We start from the raw sequence: 24,451 nt of genomic DNA, 5'->3' as shown, positions 1-24,451 counted from the left end.
GTGTAACATCAATCATTGCTATGTGTTTCAGATATTTTTTCCATGGAGGGGCGCTGTTAATTTGCTATGCTACAACACGTCGAATTGACATGCTTTGTCAGATACATACTTCCAGTAATTGCGAGTATATTTAGGGGAGTGCCATGATGCACATGGGGTCAATTCACATGGGAGAGTGGTCATTCACATGGGAGAGTGCATGAGAGCCAACAGTGTACCCCACGAAGATTACCGCGTGTCACCGCATTAAGATTTGCACATGGAATCAGACACACCAGAGAGCGTTTCACAGAAAAACCGCTCCTAAGAAACGTCAGCTCCATAACATTTTTAAATTTAATCTAGATATAAATCTTAGCAAATCTAAGATGATTCATAAATTCTCTCGCAAAAGAAATTAAATGAGAATTAATTTAGATAGTCTTAAGATATAGTACAACACTTAATATATAGTGCACTGTGACTGATATATCTAAACATTTATCTAATGTCATTAGATATAACTTCATATATACTAATGCACTGAAACTGCCCATAGTACTAACATTCCATATTCATTGCACACTGAGTCGCTACACCTAACCAATGCCAATGTGCAGACTTATCACACCCAATTATTGAAACATCAAGTTCAACAATTGATCCATCGACTACATGCCATGGCTGATTCAATAAATGTGATGTCGACTACTGAAGCATTCTCCTCCTACTAGCTGGATGGAAAGATTTTGATGCGAGATATGTGTTTTTCTATCTTGGATTTCTTGGTTTGACAAATATGGATGGTCTTATATTCAACAAAAAGAAAATTATCCTTAATATAAAAAAGTAACGTGGACAACAAGGATCGTAGTGCCTAAAGGTAAATGGGTAGAGGGTCTACAATTATATGTATACTTGACTGGCCATCACCTCTGCGATTATTAGAAGTAATATATTGTTTATTTTCAAAAAGAAAAGGAGTTATATACTACTCCCTCCGTAAAGAAATATAAAAGCGTTTACATCACTGCCTTAGTGATCTAAACGCTCTTATATTTCTTTACAGAGGGAGTATTTTTTTACCTTAATTTTTCATGGACATGCGCCCACTGTATTTGGTTGCCACTCAGACATCGCTTTGTTGAATTTCCCAACGTCCTTTTTCCCTTCCCCTGCTTGATTTAGAAGAATTATAAATTTCGTCTGATTGAGCTATGTACAGAGTTTTCCTTAGGTTTCTCTGTAACCATATGACAATGTCTTTGATTAAGGATGTAAGTGGGTAATATGCCGTCAAACCTTCATATAGTACGTATATCCTAAACTCACATATATGTTAACTAGTCAATATGTACGTGCGTTCTAGAGGAAGACATAAACATTTTATCGCTTCCATCAAATATTTAGCGTGCACCCACCCAATCTGCATCCAATCCAAACCTTGTAGTTATTGCATAAAAAGGAATGTCTCAAATGACTCTACATAATCCCATCAATAATGCAGTGTTGCATAAACTGGCACGGTTTTTTTAGAGAATGTCGCCATGACTTACTTTATTAATTTAGCAAAATAGTTACATCGTTCACTAAAGCATTAAGAAAATATGGGTGGACGAACCAACTTGTGGTTGGATGGTTAGGAGAACGGTTGTTGGCGAACGAAGCATGAAAATAAAAAAAATCCTACGAACACCCAAGATCTATCTAGGAGAAGCATAACAACAAAATGGGAGAGTGTGTCTACGTACCCTCGTAGACCGAAAGCGGAAGCGTATATAACGCGGTTGATGTAGTCGTACTCTCCGCGATCTGATCATGATCCAATCGATCTACTGCCGAACGGACGGCACCTTCGAGTTTAGCATACGTGCAGCTTGATGACGTCTCATCCTCCCTGATCTAGCAAGAGAAGGCGGAGAAGTAGATGGGATCACAACCAGCATGACGGCCTGGAGGTGATGATGGTGGTGGAGCGTCGACAGCGCTTTGCTAAGCGTCATCGGGACGAGGCGGCGGTGTAATGGGAGAGAGGGGCGCCCAGGGGCTGGTGTGTTGATCCATGGATCTCTCCTCTTCTAGTGCGCCCCCTCCCCTCTATTTATATAGGTGGAGGGACTTGGAGTCCAGCCCTTCTTATGTTAGGACTAGCGCCTGGAGGGAGAGGACTTGCACTCCAAGTCCAATCATATTCCTACTAGGACTCTCTTTTTTCCCTTCCCTAGCCGCATGGGCTTCTACCTTCCTTCAGCCCATGCCATCCCTTGGGACGTGGTGGAACTCTTGGTGAACTTCTGAACTCCTCCGGAAGTTTCTGGAACCTTCTGGAAGCTTCCCCGTACAATACCGAAAAAACTGAAACTTTTTCCGGAACCCAAAACATGACTTCCCATATGTAAATCTTTACCCCTCGACCATTCCGAAACTCCTCGTGATGTTCATGATCTCATTCGGGACTTCAAACAACATTGTTTACCAACATGCATACCCCAATATTACTCTAGCGTCACCGAACGTTAAGCGCGCGAACCCTATGGGTTTGAGAATCATGTAGACATGACCGAGACACCTCTCTGGTCAATAACCAATAGCGAAACCTGGATGCCCATATTGGTTCCTACATATTCCACGAAGATATTTATCGGTTGAACCACGATGTCAAGGATTCAGTTAATCCCGTATACAATCCCCTTTGTCTGACGATGTGCTACTTGCCCGAGATTCGATCGTCGGTATCTTCATACGTAGTTCAATATCGTTACCGACAAATCTATTTACTCGTTCTGTAATACAAGATCTCGTGACTAACTCATTAGCCACATTGTGTGCAAGCTCTTTACGATGTTGTATTACCGAGAGGGCCCAGAGATATCTCTCCGTCATACGGAGTGACAAATCCCAGTCTTGATTCGTGCCAACCCAACAGACACCTTTGGAGATACTTGTAGAGCACCTTTAAGATCACCCAGTTACGAATTGACGTTTGGATACACACTAAGTATTCCTCTAGTGTCAGGGAGTTGCACGATATCATGGTCTTAGGAATATATGCTTGACATGAAGAAAGCTATAGCAATAAACTGATATGATCAAATGCTAAGCTTACGGTTAGGTCTTGTCCATCACATCATTCTTCTAATGATATGACCCAGTTATCAAATGACAACCCATGTCTATGATTAGAAAACCTTAACCATCTTTGACAACGAGCTAGTCTAGTAGAGGCTCACTAGAGACATGGTATGTGTTTATGTATTCACACATGTATTTAAGTTTCCGGTCAATACAGTTCCAACATGAATAATAAACCTTTATCATGAACAAGGAAATATGATAGTAACCAATTTATTATTGCCTCTAGGGCATATTTCCGACAACAGTGGTATCTCCATCCCACTAGAATTCAAGTCCTGGATTTAATATTGGTGTTCGCATTTTCTTGGATTTATTTCAGTCCTTCCAGCAATGTGCATTCAGTGGGAGGAGACGTTCCATCAACTATGAAGGCGTTTGTGGAGAATTCACCAAACTCAAGATAATGTGCCGGCTCAGTATCTTGGAGGTGCTCATAGGGTTAGGGTGTGCGTGTGTGCGTTTATATGGGGAGTGTATGTGCGTATGTATGAGCATCTATGTTTGTACTATGTTCAGAAAAATATGGGTGGTTCATCAACCTAATTACAAGATAACTCATGATCATACACATATTTGGCTACATAATGGGCAACTCCATTGGATTCTCTTAAACAGTGTAAGAATTCAATATTCCCTATCATCCCTGTCGCAACAAAGCAATCGACAAAAATGGCAGTTGGTTCATCCCAAATTTTTGTCGTGTCGTGCATATGCATTAACAACCTCCACAACATCGGGTTCGATCTGGATCATATGGAATCCCATGGTGTTTGCTAGGTCCAGGTTGTTCTTCATCGCTATTGTTTCAATAGTTTCCGCATTAGAAACATATGGTATTGTGGCACAAGAAGCCGCCAGGAAGGTGTTGTTCCTGTCCCGAGCTACAGCTCTGGTAGTTCTCCTTCTTTCTTCTACATGAAAGATGCACCAACATTTTTTTAATGAATTCTAATGGAGGTTTCTTCTAAACTTGATCTAGGCGAAGAGCGGCTCTCGAGCCATGAGATTGTGCACGTTGTAAATTAGCACAAATGATTTGGACTGAGATTGCACTTCTTGTGATGGAGGGGGGAGGGGGTACACCTTCACCATGAGTTTGTCTTTGTCATAACCTCCAAAGATACCAAATGCGGCATCTATTCCTTTGCTCGGTCTGATGCTAGGCATATACAACAGAGACGAATTAGGTAACCTAAGAAGATATTCCAGCACCACAAAACCAAATCTATCCAATCGACAAACATCTATGATAATATGCGATATACCAAGGAGACGCCACATTCTACTGCTCAACCACGACTGGACAAGAAATAGAAGATGTATTCGGCCTCTTCATGACTTATTAGACATTGTCCATCGGTTCCAATCTGTTCATTGCCAAAATGCACTTCAACAGGATCGGTTCATGAAGTGCCCTCCAACAAATGAATTTTACCTTGCCGGTATTTTTATTTTTCATAAAATACTCCAGGCCAGGTTAGGCATAGATGGTGTTGTGACATGCACCAAAGATCTAGAGTTGAACTGATGCTGCCATTCAAAGTGGTATGCCGAACTAATTGAGAAGTAATCATTACTATTTTCATGTCAAATGAAGTCCTCGAAAGTGTTATGGCACAAAGAGATACATATTGTGGTATAGCCCAGTGGTGCGTCACCTCTCTAGTTGTCCGCCTAAGTAGACTGGCCTGAAGTCCCTAGGCCGGTTTTCTCCTTGGTTCTTCATTGCATGACATGTTACAACATTTGACTGTAAGACGTCGTGCAATGTTTGGTTTTTATTGCATCGAGACATGATGTTTGCATTTTCTTGAGGAAAAAAAGAACTCATATTGTTTTGCATGTTTAACCCTTTTCATATTTGTTAAAATGCCTTGAGGTAAGGGGATTTGGGAAAACTTGGTGTGATTGGATGAAGAAGATTCTCCAAAACGGCACGGTTTGTGTCAAGTTAAACAACACTATGGGCTCATACTTCCAAAGTTTCAAAGGGGTAAGGCAGGGGGACCTGGTGTCTCCTTTTTTGTTTGACATAGCTGTTGAGTGCTTGTGTAAGATGGTGTTGCAGGCACAAAAAAAACTAATTGTTTGTTGGTCTGGCTGCAGATCTGATAGAGAATGGAGTGGCCATCCTGCAATACGCGGATGACATAGTCCTGTGTATTGAAAATGATCAGAAAAGGCTCTAAACTTGGAATTACTCCTTTATATGTTCGAAGTCATGTCTCGTTTGAAGATTAACAACCAGAAGAGTGGAATTCTTTGTGTTGGAGGGGATGACAATATCCTGAAGACATATGCTGCAATTTTTGCTAGATTGGTCATTTTCCTATGAAATATTTGGGGGTTCCTGTGAGTTACTCCTCCTTGCGAGGGGCGGATTGGGACTTTTTAGAGGCCAAAAATATTAAAAGATGTGATTCTGGTTTGGGGGGTAATGCTTCCTCGGGAGGGAGGTTGACTTTATTAAAATGTTAATGTCTCCAGCATTGCATATTACTATATGTCTATGTTCCTACTATCTAAAACCATTATAAATAGACTGGATAAACATATGAGGAGATTCTTTTGGCAGGTGTCCAAGAACATAAAACGTTACTACTTAGTCAGATGGTCTCGGATCTGTAGATCAAAAGAAAAAAGGGGTTTGGGTGTGAAAGATCTCCATAAACAAAATTTAAGTCTGCTTGCTAAATGGTGGTGGAAGCTTGAAACTGAAAACGACCTCTGACAAGAGATTATCAAAGCCAAGTATTTTGGTAGGGCTATAGTAGCCTCTGTTAAGATCAAAATGAACGATTCCCCTTGTTGGAAAGCTATCATGAAGGTCAAAGACTTGTATATGGCCGGGAGACGGGTAATCATCCGTTCTGGTGATGTTGCCAGGTTGTGGATGAATCCTACTGGGGATCAAATGCCTTTTGTGAATCAATTCCCCCATTTGTTTTCGATATGTAACTTCCCTGAATGCACTGTGGATGCATGTATGGAGGCTGACCCCTTATCCTTTTTTAGAAGGAGATTAAGTTCTGATTTAAATGAGCAATGGAAGATGATGGTTGATATTGCCAAAAAAAGTTGTATTTCTAAGGAAACGGATAGTATCAAATGGGCTTTGGGTCCTAAATCATCTTTCACAACTAGATCGGCGTACTCTTTTCTGGAGAGAAATATCACAAGTTGTGACTATAGATGGATATGGAAAACTGGCATTCCCCTGAAGATTAAGATCTTTATGCAGCAACTGTCTCGGGATTCAATTCTAACTAGAGATGTGATGAAACATAAGGGGTGGAAGGGGGACGCTAAATGTTCATTCTGTGGAGATTGAGAGACTGCCCAACATCTTTTCTTTACTTGCCCTGTTGCTAGGGTAACCTGGAGAACGACCGCATGTATGTTTGGCACTGATAAGTGTCCAGACAATATGTGGCAAGCTTACTCTTGGTGTTACACTTTCTTTCCAAAAAGGGAGACTTTCTATACTGTTGGTATTGCCGTGCTATGTTGGGCAATTTGATCTTGTCGTAATAGAGCTACGTTTGAATTTAAACCTCTCAAATCCCCTTTTGAGTGCATCTTTTCTGCTTGTGCTCTTCTATGCTATTGGGCAGGTTTGTTGAGGCAGGAGAACACGGTGGATCTATAAGCCGGGGTGGACATGCTGAAGAACAACGCGTTGAGACTGATACGTATTTGTGCTGCAAGCCAAAGCGAGAAGGTACGCTGAAAGAGATGGTGATGTCTTCCTATTCCGCATTACTAGCGTTGCTCTTTGTTTCCTTTGTGGAAACTTTATCTTTTGATGCTCATATGTGAGTAGTGGCTGGTTAGCCTTTGTTGATGGGCTTGGTCGTGGACTGTTATGGTATAAAACTTAATAGTGTCGTCAGGTTTTCGCCCTGCAGTGGATAATCTCGATTGCGAGTGCTCACAGTGGGTTTCCCAACGATGCTTGAACTCGCTCTCCCCTCTCCCGTCTCATTCTATGGACCTATATATTTTCGTTATGTCGCAGTAATGGAAAGGGGTTATGCCTGATTAAAAAAAACGTTGCTTTTGTGCAGAAACTGAAAAGTTACTTCCTCCGTATCATAATATAAGTTTTCTATACTATTGTATAGTGTCAAAAACACCCTTATATTATGAGACGGATGGAATATATGTCAAAAACAAAAATCACCGAAGAATGAGAAAGCAAAGCTTAGACATTTTTTTTGACCTGATAGCTTGAGCTCCCACAAATTATTTTGTGAAAGACGCGAAACAAAGAACAAAAAATCCAATTTCCCTCCGTCTCTTCTTCCTTCCTTCCTTCAGCTTCAGGAACAAAAGATCAAGGGTAGCCCAAAACCAGAACCTCCAACCGAAGTCAACGCCAGGAACCAAGACGGGGATCAAACCAATCCCTTCCGTTTCTCTCTCTCTCTCTCTCCCGAGCCTCCCGCGACCATGTCCGCGCGCCCGCCCCCGCCGCCGCGCCCGCGTCTGTCCCTGCCCCCGCGCTCCACCGGGGAGTCGCTCTTCTCCGGCACCGGCGACGCCAGCCCCGGCCCGCTCACCCTCGCCTCCGCGCTCTTCCCCTCCGACGCCGACGCCGCCGGCGGCGGCGGCGGCAGCGGCAGCGGTGCCTCGTCTGGCGCGGGGGCCACCAGCTTCACCCAGCTCCTCATCGGCTCCCTCTCGCAACCGCTTCCGCATCAGCAGCAGCAGCAGCAGCAGGAGAGAGGGAGAGGCGGGGTCGCCAGGGCAGGGCCGGCGCTGTCTGTGGCACCGCCGGCCGGGGCAGCTGTTTTCACCGTGCCTCCCGGCCTCAGCCCCTCCGGCTTTTTCGACTCCCCCGGCCTAATCTTCTCGCCGGCCATGGTACATACTCCAGTTCATACACTTTTGCTGCCGATATTGGATTTTTAGCTCTTGGTTCCTCCCTCTCCGAGGCTAATGGCCATCACTACAGCAGGTTCTTAGATTGTACTAAGTCGTAAAGCATGTTTCCCGTTCATTGCCTTGTAGAGCTGTTAATTCGACCTTGATCGGCGTCGTCAGTTCGTTAAGCTTCCCGTTCATTTCTTCTGTCATGACGTGAGTGCAAATCTGAGAATTCTGTACTGATCTTCCATGGTGTTTTAAGATACTACTACCTCCTTCCCACAATATAAGATCATTTTAGCTTGAAAAATGATCTTATATTGTGGGAAGGAGGTAGTAGTATGTATTAGGGAATCTGGAGCTTCTAGATGTGACAATTTTACATTTGCTCTACTACTTTTGGTGAGGTGGCAACATGCAGTTTACTTATCTGCCACATATAGATAATGCATAAAGGTGCTTTACCTTATATTTGCGGCACTCTGGTGCAGTGAAGAACCTTAACCTGCAAATGAGAGATAATGATTCGTCACATTTCTGTGCCAGTATCAATAATTGTACTACTAGCCTATCCCCAGTATGATGCAATTACAAGTTGGCATGATAGGTTGATACTTGATACCGATGGGACAAGACAAAGTCCCGGTGAGACGTCATCGTTAGCTTCTAGCTTTTGATGGTCCTAACCTGTTGATAACTGATAGGATCCTTCCAGTGATTATATTAATCGCCCATTTTTCTTGGAGAGTAGAGCCATTGTCGTAGCACGGGTACTCCATATATTTAGTGTTCGTTGTTCACAATGGCTGACGCGGGTTGAGTGTAGTTGTTCCATTTGGACGTTGTGTACTTCAAATTTTAGCTTTTTTTGTACAAGTTCTCAGTTTAGCACATTCACTGTCAGCATGATATATAATTCACCATTTCATCGTGAAGAACAGTCAACTCTTATATCATTTCATTCTGCACTTTCCTCATGTCTGGAGTATCAGTTTTAGTTGTCAATAAAAAAAATCGATATTTTACTTAATTTTACAGGGGGGTTTCGGCATGTCGCATCAACAGGCTCTTGCCCAAGTCACAGCCCAAGCAAGCCATTCTCCACTCAGAATGTTTGATCACACTGAACAGCCATCGTTTTCAGCAGCTGCAACGTCATCTGGAGCTCTACAGAATATGAGCTCTGCAGCCAATGTGGCTGAGATGTCAGAGATGGCGACAACCATATCGAACAATGAGCATGCAGCCTTCCAATCTGCTGAGGCTTCTCACAGGTACCAAGTTCCTGCCCCAGTTGATAAACCTGCTGATGATGGCTATAATTGGCGGAAGTATGGTCAGAAGGTGGTGAAGGGCAGTGATTGCCCAAGGAGCTACTACAAATGTACTCATCCCAGTTGTCCTGTGAAGAAAAAAGTAGAGCACGCAGAAGATGGCCAAATATCTGAAATAATATATAAGGGAAAACACAATCACCAACGTCCACCAAATAAACGGGCAAAAGATGGCAGCTCTTCAGCAGCCGAGCAAAATGAACAATCCAATGACACAGCATCTGGTTTGTCAGGTGTTAGGAGAGATCAGGAAGCTGTATATGGAATGTCTGAGCAATTATCTGGTCTAAGTGATGGAGATGATAAGGATGATGGTGAATCTCGGCCAAATGAAGTTGATGATAGAGAGAATGACTGCAAAAGAAGGTGCCTTTAGCTGACAATTACCACTCCACTCTTTGATTAGATAGTTGCGTTATTAAAATTAATTCCTCTATTGTGTAGGAATATACAAATTTCTTCACAGAAGGCCCTGACAGAGTCTAAGATCATTGTACAAACAACCAGTGAGGTTGACCTTTTGGATGATGGTTATAGATGGCGCAAGTATGGGCAGAAGGTGGTCAAAGGAAATCCTCATCCAAGGTTTTTCCTTACACTCTTGACTGTTAGTTGTTTACTGAAATAATATATAGCCCATAAATCATGACCCACTTTAGTCAAAAAGAAAAATCACAACCCATGGGCCATGCACACTACTAATTCAACTTCACGTGTTCTGCTATTTGAGGTATTCATCGCCTATATTAGTCAAATTTGAACTAAAACCACGACAAGTATTATGGAACGGAGGGAGTATTATATATGATCCGATGCATGCCTTTAGAAATTGTAGGTTATTTATTTTTGTCCGACGTTGCATGCTTTATTTACCCAAACAAGTTGGAAGGTATGCAACACAAGTTCACTTCACTAAAGCAAGAATTCACACCTCATTTCATGTAGCATGATTCCTTAATCATTTTTACTAGTTATTACCTGAAGGCACATCACTAGAATAGACTTCTGATGCTGTCGATATCTAAAATGAGTATAGCCAGAAATGTTAAAGTAAAAAACAGGTTATGCAATGCTACATCAGCAATGTGTACATAAGAGAAAAAGATAAAAAGGAGTGTAATGTGTACATAAGAGAAACAGGTCATGTGCAATGTTCACATCACCATTTCGAAGTCCGTGTGGCACCATCTGTTCTCTTCTCTCCTCCCACGTCCCTCTTGTGGTGCAGCGACCAGTTTGACGGTGGTGCGGGGTCTTACATCCGCTGGAGCATCTTCAGAATAGAAGGAAGGGGGTGGTCGCAGTCTGCCAGAGTTGTAGGACATGAGTTCAAATTGACGCTACACTGCTGCAGTTGATGATGTCATTGTCTACATGTGATGCTACGTGGTAAAAATCGGCCACATGGCTGCTGTGTAGGCACACTATGTTCCATTTGTCCATGTCAGTAACACCATAGGTCTAAAACCAAGCTAGGGGGTTAAGTAAATGGTATTGAAGCTTTTGAGGAGTCAGCTGAACCAAAATAAAATATAGACCGGAGTTTTATCCCGTCAACTTCAGTATTTGGGAGTGTAAAGAACTTGCTTGGTCAAAACCTGGGCCAGTGTCAGGCTTTTACCAAATTTGATATGGTTGGTATTATCCTGTTGAGCTCATAGGTTTCATCTTACTCATGGCTCTCCTGAGTAGAAGCACTGCCATTGTTTTCCAGCATTCGTATTGTACTCAGGGCATAACCTCTGCCACAATTAGATTTCACTAAATACTTGATCATAGGTTTTCTTATTTGTCTTACCCATGCTATTGTAAAATAACAGTGTCAGTTTGTTACTTAAATTGCAAAATAATCCTAATTGCTTCGATGAATTATTTGGCATTTCTGTGATATCTCCAATAGAATGATATCATGGAAAGACCTGAGCTTTACTCAACATCATCATTCCTTACTTTGAGATGATCAGAAATACAGCTCGTGAAATATGTGCTATAAATGTTTGTATACCCCCCAAAAAAGAACAACTGTAGCTGCGCAAAAGGTAGATAACAAAAGTGAAGAGAGAAAGCAAATACAGTAGAAGTCACTGTTCATTGATGTAGTGGATAACAGAAGGCACTCAAAAGTGAAAGGAACATCCTCATGACTTACTCTATTTTTGTGAAATGACATTTTCCCGAAAGGCGAAACAACATCACTGCATCCAAATGTACAATTGTGTCTGAAGCATAATCATTCCTGTAGAAAATACTTTCCTGTTTATGCGCTTCCTGTTGACTTAATCGGACCATTTGGTCATAGGCTAGCTCCATACTCAGTTTACATGCAATGCATGTGGTTAGTGATTTACCTGTTTCATGTTGAACCTACATGATCTCACTCTCTCTCTAATTATAGGAGTTACTACAAGTGCACGTTTGCTGGGTGCAATGTTAGGAAGCACATTGAGAGGGCCTCATCAGACCCAAAGGCTGTCATCACAACTTATGAAGGAAAACATAACCATGAACCACCGGTCGGTAGAGGCAGCAACCAGAATGGAGGAAATTCCAACCGGTCACAACAGAAAGGGTCGAATAGCATGTCTAGCAATCAAGCTTCGCATACAAGAACAGACCTCGGCAATGTTAACCAGGGGCAGATCGGGGTCTTGCAGTTTAAAAGGGAAGAATAGACTCTGGACCCTCGCTACTGGTTTGTCGCGGCGACTTCATTCTGTCAAAGGATTGCATGAATTCATATCGCTCCAAACATTAATGCTGTCAAATACTACAACGGTAGCATCATTTGCAGTTTTTCCCAGACACACGGAATTTCAATTTCTCATAGGACACAGCAAAAAACGGAATTGCCAAAATTGACGCAAATGCAGTATAATACATACCAGCTAGTTAATACTTGTTTATGATTTGTAGATGGGTCAGTTGTATACATGCTCGCTTTGTAACTTTATATATTCCCCAACATGTTCTTGTTTGTATTTGTAATAAGATTAAAAAGGAGAAGTGAATGTACAGATATGCTTTCTTGTATTCTATATATGTTTGTTGTAATAAAATAAAAAGTTATTTCAGGCTCACTTTCTAGCTGAAGGTGCTACCTGTAGACAGGCTCTGAATCTGCTGCAGAAATTCTCTTGCCCCGCAATCATATGAGGTGCTCCCTCCCGCCTTTTCATTCTCAACTTGGGCACTTTTTCTCTTTTTCGTGGCCTGATCAAAAGGAAAATGCTATGTGGGGTATTTCAAAGCATATCGCTGTTTGGTATTGGAACTGTGAGGCACATCGCTGTCAAAATCAGCCAGAAAGTCCTACTCTGGCGCTGCTGCATCTACTCAGAATCTCACGTACGTAGTACTATTTGGTTTGGTTTGGTTGATCTTGAACCGTTGGGAAGAAACATTTTACCCTACCGTAGGCAGTGGTGTCTAATTTGCTTATTTTATTCATTTGGCTTTCTCAACCATGCTTCACGCTAAAGTTTACTTTGCCTAAACGCTTCCTCTCTCCGGCTATACACGAACAACAGACATCCGACTCCAAAGTAAAACATATAAGCTTTTGCCTCCATCTCAAAAATGGAAAGAAAAAAAAAAGATGATGCATCACCTAAGCCCTAAAGTAGTAGGACTCGTGCGTGATAGAATCTTCAAGTTCCAAGCTAGGACCTTTTTTCCAAATTTCTGTTGGAAATCAGAGTGTAGTCCCACTTACTAAAAGTATATCATGTCCATTTCTAGCTGGTATGTGTACTGCTACCCTGTCACATCTGGAACTCACTTGAAGGGCAATCTAGGTGGTTAGAATCCGGGGCAATGTCAAGTCCTGCCGGGAGATCATGATTCAGGGGACAAGGATAATTTTGATAATTCATACCGGGATATGAATTTGCCCGGCCCGGTAGAGGTGAAGAACAAGGATAATTTTGCTTCTCCTCCTCACTGTTTGACTTTGCCCTGCGTTAGGGATCAAGATTGGACAATAGTTAGGTATCAAGATTGGACAATAGCATCTTAGAAATGTTGGACTGGTTGGGGAAGCCGTGCTAAAATTGCAACCGAACTGTGGACTCTTAATACTACTCCCTCAGAGATACAACTAATATGAAACGGAGGGAGTACTGCTGTAATACTAATCCTAATAGTAATACTATCTCTCCTTTGCTCTTTTGGCTGTTGTAGGGGAGGAATGGCCGCGCATTTCTCTTCTCTCGCGCCATGAACATCGCTGCGGGGGCCAAGGAGGGCAGGCAGCTCATGACTGGGCTTCACACGGTGGTCGATATCCATTGCCGTGATTGCCTCGAGGTGCTTGGATGGAAATACGAGAGAGCCTACGAAAGAATCCTACAAGTACAAGGAAGGCAAGTTCATATTTGAAAAGGCCAAAGAAGAGCAAGACATTTATAGACAACTGTTCGGGTGTGAATTAAGTTCTTTGCCATTCAGTTATTTGGGCATACCGATTCATCACCGTAAGTTATTCAATAAAGAATGTGTTAAAAGGGAGAGAGGGATTTGATGGAATTGTTGAATTATTGCTTGAGCCTCGTGGGCATATATATAGGAGTACAATGGTCTACTTGAAGTACAATGATCCATTGCCGTGATTGCCTCGAGGTGCTTGGATGGAAATACGAGAGAGCCTATGAAAGAATCCTGCAAGTACAAGGAAGGCAAGTTCATATTTGAAAAGGCCAAGATCATGCACGAGAATTGCTAGTGCTAGTAAACAAAAGATTCAGCCATATTTGTAATTTGTTCTGTCTGTTGATAGACAAAATTATGTTCATTTGTGTGGAAACCATTTTCACACTGATCATAAATGGACGGCTTAACAAACGTGTGATCGTATTTCCCAGATTGTGCTTCAGCATCAAATTAAGTACCAACATAATTAAATGTGAGGTGAACAAAGTCACAGAGCAAGGCCTTTGCAGTCACCTCCCGTTTGGTCATTCCAAAAGTTCAGCTACTTTATCATTAACAAACGGAGTACTAACTTTTAGTGTCACCGTTTGTTAATGTAGCCTAGTCCCCAGGTCCAACCCCGGTGCTCCAATGGCACATAAAGTCCAAGGTCCTTCTATTGGAAGATGTTTTTGTAGCATTGTGGCACTGGGAATCTGCATATGGCAAGTGGCAGTTACCATATTTCCCAGATCTGAGAGCATGGATTGGATTGGGGCCTAGGAAAAAAAGTTACCAAAAAGCTGCTAGTACATATCATTGAGTTTTTTTTACAACTCACTAACCACCAGGCCAGGCCAGCCAAGTTGATGTGGATGTGTAGTGTACAAGTAGAGATGAGTATGCATGCTTGGCCTGTTGCTTTGCTTTGGAATCAAGGCAGGAAGTACTTGAAATGGTAGGGTCAGGATCTTCCTACAAAGTGACCCAAAAACTGTTGGCGACTTTGGGTGGCAGTGTCAGGATGTGGATCTTATCCCTCAGACAATACAGCTATCTGCAGGCGCTGGAGTGGGGTTTTTTTTTGAAAAAAAATCAAATCTGTGTTTCTAAAAATGTCAAGACATGGCATAAATCTGGCACATGTTTGTACTTTGATAATTCATGCTGGAAAGCTGCCAGATTGCAGAGTGTTTCATCTAGACAAAAGAAACATTCTTTCTTGACCAACCGGCTGAGATACTGTTTGCTTCAGGTATGTGAAAAGCAGCAGAACAACTAAACTGCCTTGATAATATGAGCGACCAAATGGCATGCTTAGTTTAACCAAACTCTGATGGATAACAAATCTTTATGGTAACCCCAGTTTTTTCCAATTATTTACAGATTGACCTCCTTAGCCATCTGATGGACCTGATGCACCTCCTAATTATACTAACAGCACCTATGTCCCCAGAACCAGCATTAACAAAACGATAAAAAAAAAACTAGATTTAAAAAAAATAGCAATGAGCATCACCATCATCATGGGAGGTTTGTGCTCCAGGCTCTCTAGTGATTAAGTAAGACTCTTAAGATATTCATCAGGCAAAGAAATCCCCTTTCTCTTCCAACTCGAGCAGATCACGAGAATAATGGGTGGCCTTGCAGGTCTGGTAGACCATGAAGGTGATGACGGTGTCAAGAACACAGATCATGGAGTGAATGTAGGCGATGAGGAGCCCTTCGCAAACCATGGCCGAGCTTATCCTGCCGTCGATCATGTACAGCTTCATGACTCTGAGCTGGAACAGCCCCTCCACGGCTGTGGTGGCGAGGCTGGCCGGCAGCGCCACGGCGACGGCGGTGGCGGCGTCGCCCCGGACGAGCAGCAGCGCCTTGAGGACCGCGTGGCAGCCGCCCCGGCCCTCGGCGGCCGCGACGACGGTGGCGAGGTTGCAGACGGCGGCGGCGTTGGCGAGCGCGACGGAGTAGACGATGACGCCCACGGCCGAGAGCGCCAGCACGGCCCTGCCGTCGGAGCCCAGCCGCAGCGCCTCCGCGGCATTGAAGGCCGCGAGCAGCGCGGCGAACACGGCCGCGTTGGCGAGCAGGAGCGCCGCGAAGTTGGCGAGCTGCGTCCGCGCCATCGCCGGGTAGCGGCCGCACGACGCGGGAAGCGCCGACAGCTCGTGGCGGCGCTGCTTCCGCGGCGGCGGCGGCGGCGGCGGCTGCATGGCGCGCACGGCGCAGGCCTTGGCGAGGAGCAGGAAGGAGAGGGAGAAGGGCAGGGTGGCGAGGAAGGAGAAGACGGACTGCGACAGCTTGTGATTGAGGAGGAAGAGGAGCTGGGACGCCGGCGGGAAGCCCGCGGCGACGAGGACGCGGCGGAGGCGGAGGGAGAGCGGCGGGAGGAGGGACGCCGCGGGCGAGCGGGAGAGGAGCGTGGCGGCGGAGAAGGGGAGCGCGAGCAGCGCCGCCGCGGAGGCCGCCGGGTGGTAGTGCGAGAAGAAGGCGTGGAGCGCCGCCCTCATGATCTTGGTGGCGCTCCCCATTGCCGCGCTGGCTCCTCGCCGATGGTCTTGGATTGCTTTCAACTTCTTTTTTGTTGAAGATGGTGCTCCTCTGCGGGTGTCCGTGGAGTGGAGGGGTTTGGAGTTGAGGGGTGTGGTTTGAGCGTTTGAATGTGGAGCAGAGAGAATGTGGCAGGCATCATGTATCGTTTCTCTCCTGCTGCATGTTGGGTAGGATGTGATATCGTCCACCTGCTGCTCCAACAACTCCTGCGATCTGTGCTTCTATTCAGGAATTCATTTATTTATATTTTACAAATAATAATGATTCTGCTAGTTGGAGTCCCTTATGTCTAAGTCGTTCTCTCACGCAATAGCTATATGTAAGTCGCTTGAATTTAGAAACTTGGGTCAGTCGAATTTCGTGTGAAGGAAAGAACGGCTGAAGGGAAGGAACGAGCTCACCGGAGGGAAGGAAAAAGCTCGCCGGAGAGGCACTCTAGGTCTATCTTAGGGTGGCAGGCAACCCCATTATCTATCATAGGGGTGTAGGCGGGTGGTGCAGGTTCGCCGGACAAAAACTAGCCATCGCCGGGGCTAGAGGGATGGCCGGGGGCGGCGGCAGCACAACGGTGGGCGACGGTTGAGGAGAGGGCAGTCCAGCCGGTGATCCATGGGGACGGTTAGGGAAGATAAAGATCGAACATAGTGGGAAAGAAGAGAAACAATGTGAAACTATTTCAAGGTTGAAGATGAAGCCCTAGATGTTGGATTCAATTGACATATAAAATTACTCCCTTCGTCCCAAAATATAATAACGTTTTTAACATTATACTAGTGTAAAAAACATTCTTATATTCTAAAACGGAGGAAGTAGTAAGTGTGAGTTTTCAGTAAACGATGATTCCACTTCGATCGATACAGTGCCACGGAGTGCCTAAAAAATGCAAGAAAATGTTGGAGCGGAAAAGTGGATTGCTGGTAGTATTTTACATTTCGTAAAATAAATAGAAAAGCCAAACCCTCATATTGCAAGGTGATGTGCATAACATTGAGCTCTTCGTACAGTTATGTTGGATTTTCTAACTAGCGCTAGGATCCAGATACTCTTGCGCAGGGAAGATGATTTGTAGCATCTGGTGCTTCACATCCCTACATGAACGTTTAGTTCAAAAAGTACCGGAAAATTAAATAAAAATCAAGGTTTCCGGATGTGAAACCTGGATGCCCAATCTATTTTCATGTGAAATTTCATGAAAAAATATCAGAAAACATATTCATGGCAAAGAAGACAAAAAGCTCCCTATGTATAGAAAACCATTTGTTTTGATGGATTTTAGTTTGGATTGTATTTTTCATCCCTACAGATACATTTTCTGGTATTTTTTTTACAAAACTTCATATAGGAGTAGATTGAGCACCCAAGTTTGAGATCCCAAGATTTCAGATTTTTTTGAATTTTCTGGCATTTTTTGAATTTAATTTCCATACAGGGGAATAGAGCACAGGTGCTCCTGTGTATTTTCCTCTCGCGCAGCTGCTATACTTGGCAACAGATTCGATTGCTGATGTTGTTAAATATTGCGTCACGTAGCCGCCTCTTGACCCAGCCAGCCGCCGCCTCCAAAAAGCTAGGGTAGTCTTCCTCCCGCTGGCGCCGGCTGCGGTCCGTCCCGTCTCCGGTGGTCTTAGGGCCATAGAGGCGGAGTGGATCTTGCCCCTTGCCGATGGAAGGGCTCTGTTTTTAGATTTTTTTTTGAGCTTTGTTAGAGTTTGTGTCCTGTTCAGGAAGGCGAGACGGCGGCGGCTCCCTGAAGATGAAATAAAGGTTTCCCCGTCTAGCCCCCGTTCCGGTGATGCGTCTAGCGTTATCGGTGAGCGTGTGGAGGTGTGTCTCCGGCGGATCTCTCTTTGATGGATTTGCTCGGATATGTTCATCGTTCGTTTTCATTCGCGTGTCTTTAGGTTGGATCCTTTTAATCTGCACTCTTCATCTGCGGCGGTTACTGTTCTGGTGTGTTGGTTTTATGGGGCCTTAGCACGACGACTTCCCGACTGTCTACTACAACAAGGTTTGCCCGGCTCCGGCGAGGGAGGGGCGATGACAGCGGCGCGCCTTCAGCTTGTTTCAGTGCTTGTAGTCATCGCTAGATGGTCTACGAATCTGGATGTAATTTTTATTATTTCTAGTGTTCGTTGTACTATCATGATTGAAAACGAATAGATTAAAAGTTTTTCGCAGAAAAAATATTGCGTCACGTACATAAAAGAGGACAAGGGAATGTGCGTTGGTGGTGAACTGGACCTTTTTGATAGGACCTGCCAAAAAAGACCAGAAACAGGACACCACATCACAAAATCACCATCTCCTTCTGGTACAAGTGAAGTGAGATATATTATGACGCAACAAGGCGAATTTGCCTTTACCTCACTATGGATCACAAATCCCCATAAATCACGAATTCCCAGTCATGCAAGCCATCACTACACATATGTACGATGTATGTAGTAGAAAAAAAGACGTATTTAAACAGGATTTTGGCGTGAAGATTATAAACACCAGAACAGCACATGCTGCAATGATTGATCATCGTCAATGTGTATGCTACAGTAACACTGCTTTCCATTAATCCATTAATTAGGAAAAAAAAGGCAGCCAAAGAAGAATTAGCATCACAAAGAAGTCGTACTTTTAGACCCTAATTGCGACTAATTCACTGAGCTAGTCGTAGTTTAGTGAGTTGATAGTGCCCCTGCCCCTGGCAAATGCCACTGATCAAGGCGATGAAGCCAATTCAGTCTCGCGCACTAGGTAGACTGCATGGGACTGTACCAACGTGCCGCACTACCTGCACTGCCGTGTGGACTACTAATACATACTCCGGAGTACAGAAAATATTTTTAGTTTATAAAGGCGCAAACGGAAAATTAACACGGATATATCAAACCAGTGACCAGTCTTTCTCAAGGGCCACACCAAAAGGCGACCGCCAACTTTGTTTAACTCCTACGCGACCACCATTCACCGACATGTGATCTCTGCCTCCGCGCGCACACACACTAATTATAGTCTAATCGCGCGGCAGCACTATGCTCATATCACAATATCTCTTCTTTTTCCTTTAGACAAAAGAAGGAGCAGGATCATATAAAATCACTTTGGCGCATTCATTAGTCCATTCACCCAGCTGCTAATCATTTGAGCCCAAGCAAAGTAAATCTCTAGAATAACGTTCCAACGACAGATGATTTCCCGTATTACTGTCTGGAGATGATCAACGATGAGTAGCAGCTAACAGGACATGGTAGAGAGGTTTGTTAGCTGTTAATTATAGGTGAGTTGTCCAAGTGCACGAGCCTATGGAAAAGTAGAGCGGCCACTTACCCTTGACAAACAGCGAGCCTTTGGTACCATCCGTAAGCAGGATTTGATTTTAGTACCATGGAAGCTGTTGAGGAGCACAAGGCCGGGAGCATGTGAAGCAGCTCGTCTGTCGAGCGAGCACTCCGTGTTGCTGTTGCCAGCCATCCACATGTCCAGAATGGGGTGAGCAACGGTCAAAGGCATCAACCAACTTTAGAATGTGACGGGCGGTTCGCGTCGACCTGAAGCACAGAATTCTCTCTCCTGGGCTTGATCTGAATTTGTAGCTCGCACAGAGAAATATGTTCCTTCGGTTTACTATCCTGCCAAAGCGCAGTTTCAGATACAATCATAGAGCAGCAAATGCTAGCCGACAGTTTCAGCAGCGCAATCATTAGCGACCCAAAGAGAATGAATGAATCATACCTTAAGGTCCTTGTTGGTGACCCTGGTTATCATGCAGAATTGCTTGGCTTTCAGCTGCAGTCTAAAAAAGGGCAAACAGCATATATATATATATATATAGACTATAGAGAATGGGAAAATGTGATGATCCACCATTCAGGTCTAATATGGTAGGTTAACAGGACTTAAACACAAAGGATGAACGGGAGATAACTAATCACAACCCAAAAACCAGCAGACCATTTACTGCAAATACTAGATGAAGATGTGTTCAGGGAACACGCGTACCATTCTCAAACCAGAATTACGGACCCTCCATACCAGGTTCAGCTAAATATGCTGATACAACTGTCTTCGCTAATACAAAAAAGTGCAACATCTACATAAATCCTATTATTTCTGGAAATGAGGATTGAGGAGCCCAGAGATCTCAAGAAATCCAACACGCTCACGCCCACCAAATATCTTCTTCAGTTTCTCGTCGCAGACTATTATCTTCTTGTTCTCGGGATCCTGCTTGCAAAAACACATAGATTCAGAAGAAAAAAAACTGCTATATGGAAACAGAAGGTATTGCTTGCAAGGTTAACTAGAACTATGACAACCAATTATCTTAGTATGTCTCCTTTTAGTGGCAGCCAATTTCTTTTTTTAGTACTACTCTAGTCTCTTACTGAACAATGAACATGACAAAAATGGTCTTATATAAAAATAAAATAAAAATCAATGACTGGCTTATCTTCTATGGGACAATACAGTTAAACCTCTTCCACAGCAGACAATATTTAATTTTGGTTCCGGTGCTATTAGTACATATACCACATTTCAATCCACAAAGGTAAGTAGTAATACATAAGCAGCATTTGGATCCAAATAGGTAATGTTATGAACTAGGTAATCTGTGAGTGGGGATGAACTGGTCAAGAAAGAACCTGGAAGACTGAACGCACAACGGTGGCCACTTGTTTGTTAAACTAAAGATCTTATAAGTAACTAACAGATAATCCAGGGACAAGCTAATGATAAAGAATAACTAACATGCAGGTCTTCTCCCAGAATGCATCCACAACAGGTAAGTACACTAATAGTTACAAGAACAATGGCAACTGAGGATAATTTTTTTATGCAGGCCATGAAATTATAAAAGATTGAAGGCCACATCAGAACTTAAAGTTACTAGCAGTGGATGTTCAGTAAGCACGTTCACAGTAATAGCATCTTTGGCTTGTGGTCCAGGCAAATATGGGCCCTGTGTTTGAATATGTGTGTGCGTGGGCAGTTATAATGATTCATACAGCACTGAGACTGGGAGGTTCAACCTTTTAAGTTAAAGCTTGCATTAATGAGGTGGTTTCCTTGAAAATATTATGTGCCTTCTATGTAAACTACATCTGTGCATATGGCATACCTTTACAAGATTGGCAAGAAATACGGATACAGTAATGTTGTGGAAATTCTCTACTAGCACTCTATTTTACTTTTCTATTTGTAGATAGGTTATTAGTTAATCAAGAGGGTTAAATAATGTCATACTGCAATACAGTCTGTATGATAAAGTAGTGTCCCTTTATTTTGCAACAGACATAAAATAAGATTGCAATCCTTTCTGTTATCACTAGTTTCCAAAGTAATGACCGACTCATTTTTCTGTCCTTATTACGGGTAAAAATAATGGTATGAGAACTTCACAGATATTTCGGCACAAGCGAGTGCCCAGTCACAAGCATGCTATCTGCAACTGAGCTACCTACGTGGAAGGTGCTTAGTAGTCAGGCCTATAATGTAACCAAGTGGGGCAATGTGCCACATTCCAAGGTCTTACATGCACAGGTTCCTCATTTTGGGATGTTTCTTTAATAATCTTGCTGCAGGTGTGTGCATGAAATCGATTTTCTGCATGTGCATATTTCAAATTTTAGACCTCATGTGGACCGTGGGTATTTCTCATGTACTCCCTCCGTTCCAAATTACTCGTCGTAGAAATGAATGTATCTAGAACTAAAATACATCTAGATACATCCATTTCTGCGACGAGTAATTCGGAACGGAGGGAGTACCAGATTGCCTGTGCACTAGTAATCCTTAGCAGTTTCTATGTAAACACGAAAGGGAAGTGCCAGCCTTGTAGTTCGCATACATATCAGAGTACACCTTTGAACCTCTTTCCATATTACAGCCAGGGTTTAATATTTCACTGAAATTCGTCATAATACAGACAGGACAAATTCAAACTAAATTTTTGGGTTTCGTAAAAAAAATTCATTTTTCATGAGACCTAAATAATTTCGAACTTACAAATACTCTGGTCATTAGGATGGGCCGATGGGGGCTGTTAGTTTTGGCTGTGTGCGTCTTAGCTATGCATAGGCTAGGTGCTGCTCATCATGCTTTGTATCCGCTTGATGCAATATTATGAGATAATAAAACTGCCCTTTATCGAAAAAATTAGGATGGTGAATGAGTAACTTCCATAGTCAAGTTTAAACCCTGACCACAGTCCGCATTTATGTTCAGAAGATTTGCATCATTTTAAGGTCAATCCTACAGATTTACACAAGGGCGCTGGCCAACGACATAACCAGACAATGAGCTTATTCCCAAATTCAGTGCTTGCATGGTCATCCCTAAATCGAACAAAACAGGCAAATACCCCAAATTTCCCGCCAGCACAGGATTGAAATCTGAGCCCATCGCAACATACAGCATGGGTGGTCCATACTCAATAGTCCCACACAGACCCTCACCCAAGCCCTTCCTATTATTCACTTGACCATAGACAACGTTAGTTCCGCATCCTGCTTTTGCCTATACAACATTTCAGGAAAAAACTAGCAAACTACTGAGGCTACAAATCCAACCGAGATATTGAAATACCTTCATCCACAAACCATGAAACTAGATACACAAACAGCACTCCATGAAACATACCGTTAATTATCAAAATCCACGCCGATGGAACAAATAACATCGAAGTTGCAGGCACAAAACTATCATACCTATAGTACCATTTACACCTAATAAACCCCTAAAATGGAATTAAACATCAAGGAATGAGAGACGAGAAGGGAGTGGTTTACCTGGAGGTTGTTTCCCTTGATGTGCGCCCAGATGATCTTGAGCGCCTCTGTCCGGGGCAGCTCCGCCGCGCCTCCGACAAACTCCCTTAGCTCCGGAGAAATCGGCTTAGGCTTCATGATCCCGCTCGCTGCCCTCTTCTTCTTCGGCTTCGGCTTCCCTTCCGCCTCCGCCTCCGCCTCCACCCCAGCCCCCTCTGCCGCTGCCGCGACAACCCTGACCGCCACGCGCCCGGCCACTGGCGCCCTCAACCGGAACGCGACCACCGAGGCAGAAGCCACGGGCGGGCCACGCCTCAGCGCCGCGGGAAACGCGAGGAGCTCGCCGGAGCGGATGGCCGTCGCCGACATCGCCGGTGGGTGCGCAGCTCAGGGTTTTGGGCGCGGGTTAATGGGGATAGGGTTTGTGGTGGTGGCGAAGTGATGAGGTGCGAGTGAGAGGCCTCGGTGGACTAGTAGAACGGGTGGGGCGCGCGTCAGCCGTCGGATGGGCAATGGGGGAGTGGTCGGACGGCTGGTATTGGCGCAAGCGCGTGCGTTTGAAAACCTTATCCGCTTCGTGGGAGGCAACGGTAGGATAAATCAATAGCGCCAGCGGAGAGCAAATTACACAAGACCACCGTTTTATAGGTTGTCTCCGAAAGGATGATTTGTTGAATCTGTTTCAAGAACGACCACCCAAGAGAAAAAACAGTTTGAATGGGCTGAGGTGTGCCAAGACTTGAAGACCGGTTCAGCGCTATTGACGGTGTTACGATTAGGGAAGTCTCAACACGTCATCGCCCGGTCTGGTGGGTCGGACCAAAGACCCCATGTCGGTTTATCAGTGGACCACATCGAAAGCAGCCAATGAAGTCTGAAAGAAGACTCCCCAAAGACTTGTCGTATACTTCAAGATGATTAGAAGTCGTATACAATTTGTCTTTTTATATACATAGGCGACTTAGATGTATCCCTGACCCTTGGTACCTATATAAATCAAGGAGTAGGGCTCGTAGAGAATATATGATGGTCTCGAGGTAGATCATTCGTACTTTATAATCCATCCAAAGGCAATAAAACACAAGCAGGACGTACGATTTTATCTTCCGAGAGAGCTCGAATGTGGGTAAAAACTCGTGCCCTTGTTACCATCGTCTTAATACCCTTAGTTCAAGCCCCCTTACCCGAAATCTACCGGATTTAGCTCTGTCAGACGACCCGAACACGAAAAATAGGGGACGGATGCAAGAGGAGGGCGATGGATTTGGACGACTTTGTCATTTTGGTGCAAATTGAGGTGGGTCCGACCTCTCGATTCTGACATGGTCGAGACTCCTCATATCCGCCCTAGATTTTGGGTTGGATATGAGTCCGTCTGTGTTGAGTTTTCTTTTGACCGGTCAGTGACCC

At 43.9% G+C, this 24,451-nt stretch overlaps 3 protein-coding genes across 3 annotated transcripts; 1 reads left to right on the top strand and 2 right to left on the bottom strand.

The window, feature by feature from the left end:
* Nucleotides 1-7,438: 7,438 nt before the first annotated feature.
* Nucleotides 7,439-12,394, top strand: LOC125508535 (putative WRKY transcription factor 4). The gene is made up of 4 exons (XM_048673260.2): nt 7,439-7,980; nt 9,022-9,683; nt 9,762-9,902; nt 11,713-12,394. The coding sequence occupies exons 1-4, from the start codon at nt 7,567-7,569 to the stop codon at nt 11,987-11,989; spliced, it is 1,494 nt and encodes a 497-aa protein (XP_048529217.1). The 5' UTR covers nt 7,439-7,566; the 3' UTR covers nt 11,990-12,394.
* Nucleotides 12,395-13,497: 1,103 nt separating this feature from the next.
* LOC147970697 (uncharacterized) lies at nt 13,498-16,485 on the bottom strand. Its single transcript, XM_087525743.1, has one exon. The coding sequence runs from the start codon at nt 16,256-16,258 to the stop codon at nt 15,308-15,310; it is 951 nt and encodes a 316-aa protein (XP_087381869.1). The 5' UTR covers nt 16,259-16,485; the 3' UTR covers nt 13,498-15,307.
* A 3,710-nt stretch (nt 16,486-20,195) lies between these two features.
* On the bottom strand, nt 20,196-23,501 carry LOC125508536 (uncharacterized). The gene is made up of 2 exons (XM_048673261.2): nt 23,063-23,501; nt 20,196-20,498 (listed from the first exon to the last, which is right to left on the bottom strand). Exons 1-2 carry the CDS (start codon nt 23,408-23,410, stop codon nt 20,379-20,381), a joined length of 468 nt encoding a protein of 155 aa, XP_048529218.1. The 5' UTR covers nt 23,411-23,501; the 3' UTR covers nt 20,196-20,378.
* Between the last annotated feature and the right edge of the window lie 950 nt (nt 23,502-24,451).

Source organism: Triticum urartu, chromosome 5A, assembly GCF_056163025.1.
Source record: "Triticum urartu cultivar PI428250 chromosome 5A, HENAU_Tu73, whole genome shotgun sequence".
Taxonomy (NCBI): domain Eukaryota; kingdom Viridiplantae; phylum Streptophyta; class Magnoliopsida; order Poales; family Poaceae; genus Triticum; species Triticum urartu.
Note: the sequence above shows the minus strand (reverse complement) of the source record. Positions and strands in the feature narration are given on the sequence as shown.

Bases quoted from the DNA above. Each gene is read 5' to 3' on its own strand.
- LOC125508535 (XM_048673260.2), top strand. From the start codon at position 7,567: ATGTCCGCGCGCCCGCCCCCGCCGCCGCGCCCGCGTCTGTCCCTGCCC. The intron at 7,981-9,021 runs GTACATACTCCA...TTAATTTTACAG, and splicing joins TAATCTTCTCGCCGGCCATG to GGGGGTTTCGGCATGTCGCA. The intron at 9,903-11,712 runs GTTTTTCCTTAC...CTCTAATTATAG, and splicing joins AAAGGAAATCCTCATCCAAG to GAGTTACTACAAGTGCACGT.
- LOC147970697 (XM_087525743.1), bottom strand. From the start codon at position 16,258: ATGGGGAGCGCCACCAAGATCATGAGGGCGGCGCTCCACGCCTTCTTC.
- LOC125508536 (XM_048673261.2), bottom strand. From the start codon at position 23,410: ATGTCGGCGACGGCCATCCGCTCCGGCGAGCTCCTCGCGTTTCCCGCG. The intron at 20,499-23,062 runs GTAAACCACTCC...TTTTGCAAGCAG, and splicing joins TCAAGGGAAACAACCTCCAG to GATCCCGAGAACAAGAAGAT.